Raw genomic sequence first — 12,008 nt, 5'->3', positions numbered from 1 at the left:
GATTTATAGGGAGGGAGGAGGCGGATATATTTTCAGTTGTCACAAAGGAACAGTCCCCATCTCTGACTTTAATGATTAGAAAATCTGCTCCTAATACCAAAGGCTTTTGTCTGGATTTTGGGGCTCTCTGTCCACCCCCACCCACTCCAGACTACCTAGAGTCTCCATTAATAAATAGACGTCTTAAAACGGGACAGTGCGTCTCAGCTTGAGAGCCAGTCCTAGACTTAACACTTGCCTTCCTGGACGCACATGTCTCACTTGTAGACATTCGTCTATTTGTTTCGGAATATTCTATTTTAAATTCAATGTGGCGAGAGAGGAGGAATGTGAAATACTCAAGAGTCTGCAAAGATAGCTCTTTCCTCCCTTTGTCCCCACGAGGGTGAGCCTGAATAGCCATTGGTAGCAGCCCTGTGGCGTCGTCTGGGAATCTGAGCTACCAGCCCCTGCTCCACTCTGCAGGCGGAGGAAGGGCATTCGGCCAGTGGCCATGGGCCTGAGAGAGATGAAGTACTCTGTGCTGATGGATCCCCGGTCCCTGGAGTCCTTTCCTTCTGTGGTTTGGTTCCTTGGTCTTCTATGGCTTTGTGAGGCTCACATCCACTGGTGTGGGCCTTCCTTGTGGTTTCTCAGGGCTCCCTCCCATTCTGGTTTACACAGTGGTATTGGCATTCTCTACCTGCTACAGCCTCTTCTCCCCCCACCTCTGTGTCCCCAGCAAGTCATGGCTAGGGTTGACTTTCAGTTTAGCTAATCTCTTCAATCTTTTGAACAATGTATAACAAAGAAAGACCCGCTGTAAAAGGCCTGCCTTCTGCTAGTGGATTAGGCCACCAAAGGGGTTTTTAAGCTGTTAAAGTCTTGTTTGTATAATCACAGGACATAAGTTAAATTTAGGAACATCTTGTCTAGTTTTTTGAACTGAGATTCCATTTTCGTTTGTTTATTTGTATCACTGCTATCTCACCCAAAAGGAAGCTGGGGAATTTAGAGGCAGGGGCTGCTTCTGTCTTTGGAGCTCTGAGAGCTGCATGCCCCCACAAGCCTGCCTCCTGTTCTGCAGTAGCCTGTAGATCTCCTGAGGGAGGATCAGTCTAGCTGTGATCTGCCTGTCCAAAAGAAAACAAAGACCTCCTCACCCCAGGGCCAGCCCACTTTACCAAACCACCCTGGAGAGGAGAGACACTGGTGATCAAGGTGGTTCATGTGAGCTTCCTGACAGGACCGGAGGCCCCCATGGAAGGAAGGCTCAGTTATTTATAGTTACCTGAATAAGCCACATGCAGAATGGCATTCACCTCCCCAAAGCCAGAGGGGAGGACCTCAGCCACTCCATGCTGTGGGTCTCCATGCCTGCCCAAGTTGCCCATTAGGCTTACACTTAGTGTGTCCAAAGCTAAACTGGAATTTTCCCTCTGGGACTCAGATTTACTTTCCATCTCTGCCATCCTCATCCCCTGATATCATCTTGATACCTTAAATCACATTCTGTCTTCTGGTATTTAGAAAGGCAATTGATTTTGTAATTTTGATTTTTATAACCAAACACCTTGTCAGACTTAATAATATTAATCTTGTGTGTGGATTCTCTGTGGTCTTTGATGTAGTCTTTCATTTGCAGATAATGAAAGATTTACTTCATCTTTCTGTTCTGCTTATTGCCTAATCACGTAGTCCGCAGATTCTAGTACAACAGTGAAATAGTCAATGGAAGCAGCGATGGCAACTTTGTCATGTGGTAAAGATATTAAATTGTTACACTAACCTAAAAATCCTCTCCTCCTTCCTAGCTCTTGGTTTAACTATACGTTTTAGCCATTTTATCTGGGAATGATTTTACCGTTAGTCACCGAGTGATATTAGCTGAGTTATAAAGGTTGCTTCAGAGTTAATCACTAGCAAGCATTAGAAATAGGTCACATGGAAAAATAGCAGGTACCCTCAAAATAAGCCACCTGCCAGATGCAGGTACCTAAGAATCTGGCAGGTGTTAATTCAAATCTCTCCTCCATGGTCTGCCTTTCCCACTCCAAGCTGCCTGGTTCTGTTAGTTTGGTTTTGTGTTCATTTTCCTTTTCTCCTTTTTCCTTGGCACCTACTGATTTGTAAGTAGAGAGCCATGGCAAAGCTGCTGGAAGCTTTGTAGACATAGTAGCAGGGCTTGTCAGGCAGCGCCAGTGAATCCCTGAGGAGCTCCCATTTGCCCTTGTCTTTTAGTAGAGTTTCAGGAAAAATGAGCTGTGTGCCTACATTCAATCCACCGTCTTTAGATGACTCACACTGTGAACAGAAGGTACCCGTCCTCTTAAAAATGTCTGGTTAGGGTATGGACTTAGTGTTCTAAAGTTGTGATAGAGTCTCCTCGACAGCTTTCTCAGTTTTCTCTCTGAATATTAGATAAACACTTCACTGTAGCTTTCTTGCTTATTTTAAGCCTCCTTTCTAAGAAAACAGGAGCTTAGTCACTGGCTTAACAAAATTAAGTCTCTCAGGGTGACAGTTTGAAAGAATATAGGCAGCAAACCTGATTTCTCAGCAGGCTGTAGGGTGGCCCTCCTCAGAGCAGGACAGCAGGACAGGGCAGTAAGGGCATTCCACCACCCAGCATAAACTGGGGCAAAACAGTGTCAGACAGATGGAGGTGGAGATGTCCACTAGACTACTGAGTGGACCCCACCATGTGGAAGAACTCATTCTTCTGTTTGGGCGTGACAGAAAAATAAGAGTTTGGCAGATGGACAAGGGATAGTGGGCATTCTAGAAGGAGAAATACAAGAGAGTGTGGCACTTGGAAGAAACAACAGGGAGACTGATTTGTGGCCTTGATATCCTTTGGGCCATTATTGGGGAAAGGTCTGCAGACATAGCAGGCTGACAGGCCCTGAGTGTCCAGCCTGAGTTCATCCTAGGCAAGAGCTGTCTTCCCAGTGACATGTCAGCTCAGGTGTCAGGATTTTAATGATAATATCTTAGTACTTTATTGAGGATATATGACCTTTAATAAAGACTTTTAAAGATGTAGACAGATAAACCCCTGTGATTTGAAGGCAGCTTGCCCTCTAGTCATAAGGTAGACTGCCTTACAGGACAGGATCTATACTTGAAATGAAATTTGTACAAGTTATTTACTGCTTGAATTCCAGAAAAACAATATAGAACTTTTTTTTTCTTCCCACTTTTACCTGAAAGAATTCAAGCCCCAAATCTGTGGCCCATGGATTAGGAGATACTAATGACACTGTGAAGAGCCCAGTAGAATATTGATAGCACCAAGGATTTTCTCTTATTTCTCAGTTGAGCCAATGCCCTTTAACCTGTTTGAATCTAGGACCGCTTAGAAAAATTTAAAAATGCTATCGTTCTTCTCTCCATAAGAATCTCAGTATGCATGCTTTCGATTCTGTATAGACCACCAGAGAGTTCCCAGGGGCCCTGCTGAGCTGCCATGGGCCCCACTTAAGACCCTGGTCTCATTCAAGGCTGGTAATCCAGCTATAGCCATCCTGGAAAGGACTGGTGAGGGCCCCAGTGTGATCTTCAAAGCAGTAAGTGCCATGGGCACCTGTTTTGCTGATTAGACATGCAAACCAAGCTCTTCTGACATTGTACTGGCTCAGGAAAAGCACCCAGCAAATTTCAGAATAGAATAAAAAAATAAGCAGTCACAACTACCTAGAGATTCTGGGTCTCTTTCTGTTTGCTGATGATTCTGAACAGTTTTGGTTTTAATTTGTTGATAGACTTGCTTCTCATGTGCTGATTTTGAGAAGGGTACCCTGATTGAAAACTTCCTAGGACCAGTTAAGCAAAGGATTTCTATCTCTCTTATTCCATGACTGGCTGCTTCATTGTTTGTGAATATAAGGAAAAAAAAAAACTTGTCAGAGACCCTTTTAAAATCAGCTTTAATGTATATATTTGAAAACAGTCCCATGTCTTGGGAGTGTGAGGGAGACAGACATTTGGAGGAGAACCTTCTTATCTAGTAGACATAGTAATGAATGGAATGGAAACAAGGACTTAAAAGCACCCATTTTGGAAGGCCAAAAATGGAAATTCAGTTTCCTCTCAGAAATGGGCCTTGCATTGTGTCACTGGGGACAATGGAAATAGAAGCCAGAAGTCATGGTTTATTTTGAGAATGCTGTGAAACAGTTGTCCCCGTTAGACGATTGTGTTGTGCAGCAGTGGGGAAGTCCTGGAACTGCACTTGTGTTGACCACCCCCCCCACCACCACTGTTTACCTCTAGCCCCCAGGGAACACAGTCTTTCCTGGCTGTTGCCATATATATATATGTTCTTATTCCAGTCTGATCCTCTCTCATCCCCAAAATAATCAGCATGAGCAGAACGAAGCAGATGGTACAAGCCTTCTTTGGCATACTGGCAGATCTGTATCACTCACTGAGTATTTTTAGAATCAAGGGGACTGAAAATTGTGTCCTGAGATGTTTTGGGGGAAGACTTACTATCTTTCCATGGTGACAGGTGTTGAAATAGTACCGTATTTAAGATTCAAGTGCAGTATGTATGCCAAGTGACAGAACAGACCCATTCTCATCAGGACCTTCACTCTGTCACTTCTCTGTTAGGTTGCTGGTGGTCTGCCATTCAATTCGAAGTAACCCTAAGTCTGTTTCAAGGACAGGGCCAGAAAGAGTATCGGGTTTCATCCAAAGATTGGAATCTTTAGTATACAGCCAACACCAATTGAGAACATGGCGATGAGAGATGTAGTATATAGCCACATGGTTTTTGTGTTGTTTTTTTTTTTTTAGATAGCTGAGCTTTGATCCTGAGCCACAAAGAATTTATAGTCTGTGGGGAAAGACAATTTTTATAGAAGTTTGTGAATATATCATGAAAACAGTGCAAATATTTGTATTCTCAGGTCCATATTTATGAAATACACAATTATGGTAACTGGAATGTTATAACTATTTATGAAGTTGAATTCATTCCTAAAGACTCCCTGAAGAAGTTAGAGAATGTTCACTATCATGGACTCCATTCAGGTCAGCATTTGAGGACCAGCCTTGTACTCTGTGGTGTTGTGTATATTAAACACAACCCTAAAACTTAACAAGATAAAGTCTTAGGAGAAAGACATTTATGAAGCAAGTATGAAAAGGTTGAGTTAAAGTTGGAGGACTTGAGGTTGGAGGAAATGAGCCTCAAGCTTAGACAAAGCATGGCCATGTTGCTCTCTGATTATACCTGCCATCTTCAAATGCCAAATTATTTAAATAGACACAGCTAGTGGCTGCTGTGTGGGACACTAGTCTTGTTTCACAGCAGCATATTTTGAATGTTCAGTAGCCATGATAATATAACATTCCCGTCATCACCAAAGTTCTGTTGGCTACACTGGTCATCTCATAAAGCGAAACTTGGGGAGAATTAATTTACTGAGATAAATAGAAAAAAAAAGTGTATATGACTGGAATTGTAAGCAGGTGAGACAAATACAAAATCTTCCCTACCAAACCAGTTCCTCTGAAGTGATGAGGGCTGTTTTGAGTTTAGCTGTAAAGGGAAGGAAGGATAGTTATATTTCAAACTTCATAATCAGTGTATGTTTTAGTCTTTTAAAAAGAGACTTGAGAAGAAGAAAAGAGCAATCCCAAGTGAAGGGAGTGTTTTAAAGCTGGTCGAGTATTATGGCCAGGCCTAGGCTGGCTGTGAAGTAGGATGGGATCCTAAGACCTGGCAGCACAGGCTCCATGAGTGAGATGGAATTCCTAGAAGGAATTTGTAGCCAAGGTTATTGAGGATGCCTCAAGGTGAGGCCTCAGGAAGGAGATGGAAAACTGGAAGGGAATGAGGGGTTGGACAGGACTTTGGGTGATCTGCCTTGGACACATTTTCACAAATGATGGTCCAATGATAGAGAAAGAAGGGTCTGGAGTTTGGTGATTCTGGCTGAGTGAGAGGGATGTTAATAACCTGGGTTTTAGATAGGTTGAACTAAAGGTAGGCTACCCCCAGCTACCTGAGGAATAAGGAAATGTCCCCATAAACAAAAGGATAAGAGGCAGACAGTACAGTTTTCCAGAGGACAGTGCCTATAAATGTGGCCTGAACATCCTTGCGAGCTATCAGTTCTGTTTGCACGGGGCTGTTCCATCTCCCCTCGCCACGTCAGCTTTAACCCACGTTTTGTTTCCTCAGTCCTTGTGCATAGTTATCTCACAAGCAAATTAACTTAGATGTATACAAATGACTTCTTCTCATCCTCTGGAAGTTTGGACAGGTGTCATAAACAACTTGTGCTATACTAAAACAGGTGAAGAGAAAAAGCCAGTGGTTTGAATAAGGGGTGATTTTTGTGTGTGGACCAGTAGAGCACTCCAATGAGGGCAGGGAGGTTTTTTCTTTTTCTTTTGCCAGTCTGCTGAGCCTCACTGACCAGAATTTTCAAAGTAGATGATGCTGAGTCTATGTCACAGAGTGCTTCATCAGCCCTCTGAGTGCTGGCCAGTGATGCCTTGCCACTCGGGAGGAGCAGATGAGTGGGTTTCTATGCAGAAGGGCCTCTCAAAGCACAGGGCAGCTGGAGAATCGTGCCCACTAGAGCCATGTGAAGGAACATGCTGGCTGTGGGTAGTCGGCTCTGAAGTGTTAGGGAGGGAAAGTGTGGTTTTTAAGTGGCTGATGTGAGAAATCCATTCCTCTTATCTCCACAGGCTGTCAGATGATGCAGACCCCCTTCCTGTGCCTGGATCTCTTCTGTGCCTCAGACTTTCTCGCTTGGGCTCAAGGCTGCATGTCAAGTGGGACTTGGGAAAGGAGAGGACAGAATTAGTGGCTGCTGCTGCTGTCTCTGCCCTGCACCTTCCTTCCCTGTGTGCCTCAGTGGTACACCGTTTGATTGGCCTATCTGAAAAGGAAGGTGTGAGAAGCAAAGCCCATGGCCGCATTCCCCTGCCAAATATGTGGCAAAACGTTCCTCACTCTGGAGAAGTTCACTGTTCACAGTTATTCCCACACCAGGGAGCGCCCGTTCAAGTGTTTGCAGACCGACTGTGGCAAAGCCTTCGTTTCCAGATATAAATTGATGAGGTGAGAGGCTTTAGAAAGGTATGTGCTTTTACAGGGCCTTTAAGAGGCTCTGGAGCCTTCAGTCCCACTCACAGTAACAGGATACAGGATCTGAATCTATATTTTAGCCTTTTAGGGAGTCTTCAAAGCTGTCTCTCCAGTGATTACTGTGCTATTCTGCATCCATTTTGCTTTGCCATGTTGGTTAATTCCTTCAGCAGATATTTCTTGTACCCACAGGGTAGCAGGCCTAAGAGCAGAAAGGTGAGAAGCGGGTGGGGTAGGCATGCAGAACTATTAAATGCAGTGGTGCTTTGACAACTGTGCAGGTGGAGGCTGCTCAGGAGGGACAGTCCTCCTCTGAGATCTACAGCATGGGGAGAAAAAAAAAAAAGCTCTAACCCTTGGCCTTCAGGTGCCATGCACAGAGTGTAACCCTGGAGGAGGAGAGGGTGAGACCAAGCACATCAGTGAGAAGGAAACAGGTGCCCCAGGTCTCACCCACTATCTGGAAGCGCTCCTTTTTATTGATTAGAGCATTAGAAAGATGACTTTGACAGTAATGTGGAGAAGAGGTTGATTGGAAACCTGTCACAAGAGTCTGTATACAAAATGGGAGGGCTTGCCAGGTCCCAAGAGCGACAGGAAGAAGAAAGGCCCATGAGTGTGAACTTTTGGAGTGGTTTGTCACCTTGGGTGGAAAAGGCACTCAAACATGTAAAGTTCAACTGGTCCTACAGATGCCAAGCATGTGCATTGAATCAGATGTGCAGAGGCCTCTGTGATATACCAAAGGATAAAAACCACTGTTGTAGCAGATTCATCTTCTTTAAAAATACATTTAATCTGGATGATTTTGAGTGTTTGTTAGGTGCTTACTTCTATGAGGGAAATGAGAGATATATCTTCTGCCTCCAAGGGATTTTTTTTTTTTAATAGGAACAGGTTTTCTTCCATCATAGACAAGACAAAATGTACAGTCAGACACTAGTCTGAGGGACAATGACTGTAGTCGGCATGGTGTCTACAGTGCCCAAGAGCCACGTGCACAGCACTCTATGAATGTGGCGCTTCTTTTGATGCCTGGTTAAGAGAGATGTGCCACTCACCTCTAATCTTCTTGAAATGATCTTTAAAGCTTCACCTTTCTGACTGCTTACATCTAAGTGCAGAGTTTAGAGAATTGGCACAGACTACATTATCATTTCAATCTCAGAGTGCCCTGGGGGAAGGTAGATATGAATTATGCTGGTGGCCCTTGATACCGCTGTTACAGATGATATAACCTAAGTGTGTAAAAGCTTAGGTATTTTATACCTCAGAGGTATAATTTAATCTGGATGTGCATAGGCCACCACCTAGTACTAACAAATAGCAGAATGGCGGGTGCACTGATTCTGTCACAGTGGCTCCCTGGTTTGCATGGAGCTTGTTAGTGTGCACAGCAAACATCTCCATTCCAAATACTGAAGGCAGCCTGGACTGCAGCCTGGCCCACAAGGTACCCTAACTTTGAGTAAAGACTGAGATAAATGCCTGGGAAACAAAGTGTAACTTACAGATTATTGGAATGAGTAGAATTAGTTGGGATTACTGTGGTCAACCACACTCAAATAAATATTAAGCAATATTTAGGAGGCAGTAGTTCAAGGGAAATGTTCAGTTAAGGGCATAAAGTTGGCAAAAAGAAGCTGTATACTTTATGCAAAAACCACTGCCCCCAGCCTCAACATTTCCTGCCTCTGGCCTACAAGCGCTCTCATAAAAAACCCAAGTGGTGAGATGGCTTGATTCTTTCTTTAGGTCTGTCTTTAAAAAAAGATGATAGGGCAGCATTCCATCCTATTTCCCAACAGTTGCAACAGAAGTTTCATTTTATAAGATTGAAGGGAAAAAACACAAACAAACTAACTGACTTGTTAAACCAGAAAGGAGAACATAGGTCCCAAAAGCAAACAATGGAATCAGTTTGGAGGTTGGCAAAGAGCAAGAAAAGATGGCAGGGCAGTCTCAATCACCCATGAAGACTTATAAGAGCATTGGCATGATCCAATTGACACCCAAGATGGTACCATTTGGTGCTGACTATAGGATACCCTAAAACTGGTAGTTTCAGAGGTTTTGGGGTAAGGAGAGAAGTTGAAGGTGGGTACCAAGTTGTGGAAGTCATTTGCATTGGTTAATGTTCTAGATTGGGACTGTTGCATGAGGAAGTAAAGGGAAGAACTGGACACCAGGCAAAGGATGGTCATCAATCTCTAAGGGATGGGAACTGATGAAAGGTGGTAATATTGCTTAAGTACTAATGCCAACCTGTGTTCCATTCCTACAAGAGTAGGCAGGAAATGCCAGGTCCAGCCTTATCAACTTGGTATTGATCTGCTCATGAGTGATAGGTGAAATCAAACCAAATTAAAATGTTCCACAAAGAAATGGGAGAAGGGCAACACTAGAAGACCTAGCCAGACCTCTGGGGTCCTGTTCATAAGCCAGCTCCCCCTTCATTATCAATTCCTGTGATTTATCTTGTAGAACAGCATGGCTGTTTGCTCCCTGACATGCTCTAAAAGCCTTTCTTCAGCCTATGAATTTATACATCTAGAACATGGAGACACTGGCATATTTCAGATCTCTCAAATGCCTACTGTATTGGTTCCTGTCTCTGAGTGTTGTTCCCATCTTACAGTATCTGCCACATTAGGCATGCTAAGCTGTGTGTCCTGGAGGAAAGAGAGGGAACCAGCTTTTCTTGTTGCACATAGCAGGCTATTTTTTTTTTTTTTAAGTGAGAGAGGAAGGTTTTGCTTTGATTCAGACCAGCCTTATCATTTTTGAACTGGCTTCCAGTTTGCCTCGTAGTGGGACCACTATCACTGTCTGCCAAAGCACTGCTGTTGTAGAACACTTTTCCTGTTCCAACTCTAGGACTCGGCAAGACAGGGTTGGTTGTTGGGTAGAAGATATAATTAAGTACACTTTTAACTTATTCTGTCTTCAAGAGATCTTTTTTTGGTAGAATGCATTGTTAGAAGTTCTTCTGTATCCAGAGTCACTAGTTCAAAGGATTCAATTTGCATTTAAATTGTTAGTAAAACAAATTAAGCCTCTAAAGAGAAGTGCACTCACTTTTACTGCACTCACCAGTGCACTAAAGAAGATAACTGTCATAAGTGACACAAAGTAACCTGTGTGCTACCTGTGAGCTACAAGTTGTAATGAAGGATTGTATTTTATAAGAAATACAAACACATAGTCCTTAGATTTTTAGTTATTAAAATGAATCTTTTTAAAATTCAAGGATGGCAGAGATCTTAAAAACTGGCTTCAGCTTAACACTTTTTCTGAGGCTAACGATAGACATTTCAAAAGGTTCCTTTTTTTTCTTTCAGTTGATACAGACCATGCAGGAATTGTATTAGGAACAATGATATAAAACTGGGAAAGTGGGTCACTTTCGAAAATTTCAATTTACAAAAAATGTCAAGTGTCCCTTGAACCCCCTCCTGAAAAAATATTTTTCATGATCACATATTTTTAAATACTTGCATACAGATTTCTGAACAAATACATTAAGAAAATATGTTCCTAAAAAAATATTCCTGATAGATGTGAAAGTTGCATTATATCTTTAGTAGTTTGTGATTTTTTTTTTACAATAAAATTTTGTGTATTTGGAAAATACAGGAAAAATTAATTCAAATAAAAATGCCAAAACCTAGATTAAATCTATTACCATTTTGATACAATATTGTTTCTAGACCTTTCTTGTCATAAAGTAATTCTTGTGTAATGTTCCCTTCTGCTCCTAGGCATATGGCCACTCACTCGCCGCAGAAATCTCATCAGTGCACTCATTGTGAGAAGACGTTCAACCGGAAAGACCACCTGAAGAACCACCTCCAGACCCACGACCCCAACAAGATGGCCTATGTGTGCGAAGAGTGTGGAAAGAAGTACCACACCATGCTGGGCTACAAGAGGCACATGGCCCTGCATTCAGCCAGCAGCGGGGACCTCACCTGTGGGGTCTGCGCTCTGGAGCTGGGGAGCACCGAGGCGCTGCTTGACCACCTCAAAGCCCATGCAGAAGAAAAGCCCCCGCCTGTACCCAAGGAGAAGAAGCACCAGTGCGACCATTGTGAGAGATGCTTCTACACCCGGAAGGATGTGCGACGCCACCTGGTGGTCCACACAGGATGCAAGGACTTCCTGTGCCAGTTCTGCGCCCAGAGATTTGGGCGCAAGGATCACCTCACCCGTCATACCAAGAAGACACACTCGCAGGAGCTCATGAGAGAGAGTATGCAGGCCGGAGGAGACCTTCTGAGCAACTTCCACACTATGGAGCCTTCATTCCAAGTGAAGGCTGCTCCCATGTCTCCTTTCCCGATAGGAGTTCCTGCCCAGGATGGGCTTGTAGGTAGCTTGCCACCTGAGGTTCACAGCCTCACCCTTGGGCCTCCAGAACAGGCCATCCAGCCTATGCCACCACCACTGCCAGAGCCCATTGTCTCTCTGCACCCCATGGTAGCACCAAGCTCTCCTCCTGAAGTCTTTCAGATTCCTAAGTTCACCACCAGTGCTACCTCATACCCTATACTTCCTAGCCTGCCTTTCAAAGCAGATACTAAAGGGTTTTACAACATCACTTTCTTTGAGGACTTGCCTATGCAAGAACCTCAGCCACCTCACAGGTTCAACCTAGGTTTTGAGCTGGCTAATGGAGAGCTCCTTCCCGGGGAGCTGGTGGCAGATGCTGTGAATCTAACAATCCCTGCCGCTCTCGACATATCCTCCCTGTTGAGTTTCTGGCAGTTTGTCCCTCCTGCTCCCCCAAATGTCTTTGGAGACAGCACTATCACTCTGGGGCCTATGGAACCTCTGCCCCATACATTTGCCTATCTGGAGCAGCAGCAGCCACCACCGCTGCCGCCGCCACCACCACCCCCACCACCTCCACCGC

At 44.0% G+C, this 12,008-nt stretch overlaps 1 protein-coding gene across 9 annotated transcripts in view; it reads left to right on the top strand.

Moving 5' to 3' along the window:
- Plagl1 (PLAG1 like zinc finger 1) overlaps positions 1–12,008 on the top strand; it is an 85,285-nt gene that overhangs the window by 71,388 nt on the left and 1,889 nt on the right. For 5 of the 9 annotated variants that reach the window (XM_048799384.1, XM_048799377.1, XM_048799379.1 and 2 more), the window contains one exon: positions 10,855–12,008. This exon is cut by the window's right edge and continues 1,889 nt beyond it. In XM_048799384.1, the coding sequence (XP_048655341.1) occupies positions 10,859–12,008 (1,150 nt within the window). In that variant the 5' untranslated portion in view covers positions 10,855–10,858. Of the gene's footprint in view, positions 1–6,690; positions 7,067–10,854 lie in introns of all 9 variants that reach the window. The other 4 variants (XM_048799354.1, XM_048799361.1, XM_048799350.1 and 1 more) reach the window with 1 other exon arrangement.

Source organism: Marmota marmota, unplaced genomic scaffold (genome assembly GCF_001458135.2).
Source record: "Marmota marmota marmota unplaced genomic scaffold, marMar, whole genome shotgun sequence".
Lineage (NCBI taxonomy): Eukaryota > Metazoa > Chordata > Mammalia > Rodentia > Sciuridae > Marmota > Marmota marmota.
The sequence above is the reverse complement of the archived record's forward strand: the minus strand, read 5'-3'. Positions and strand labels throughout refer to the sequence as shown.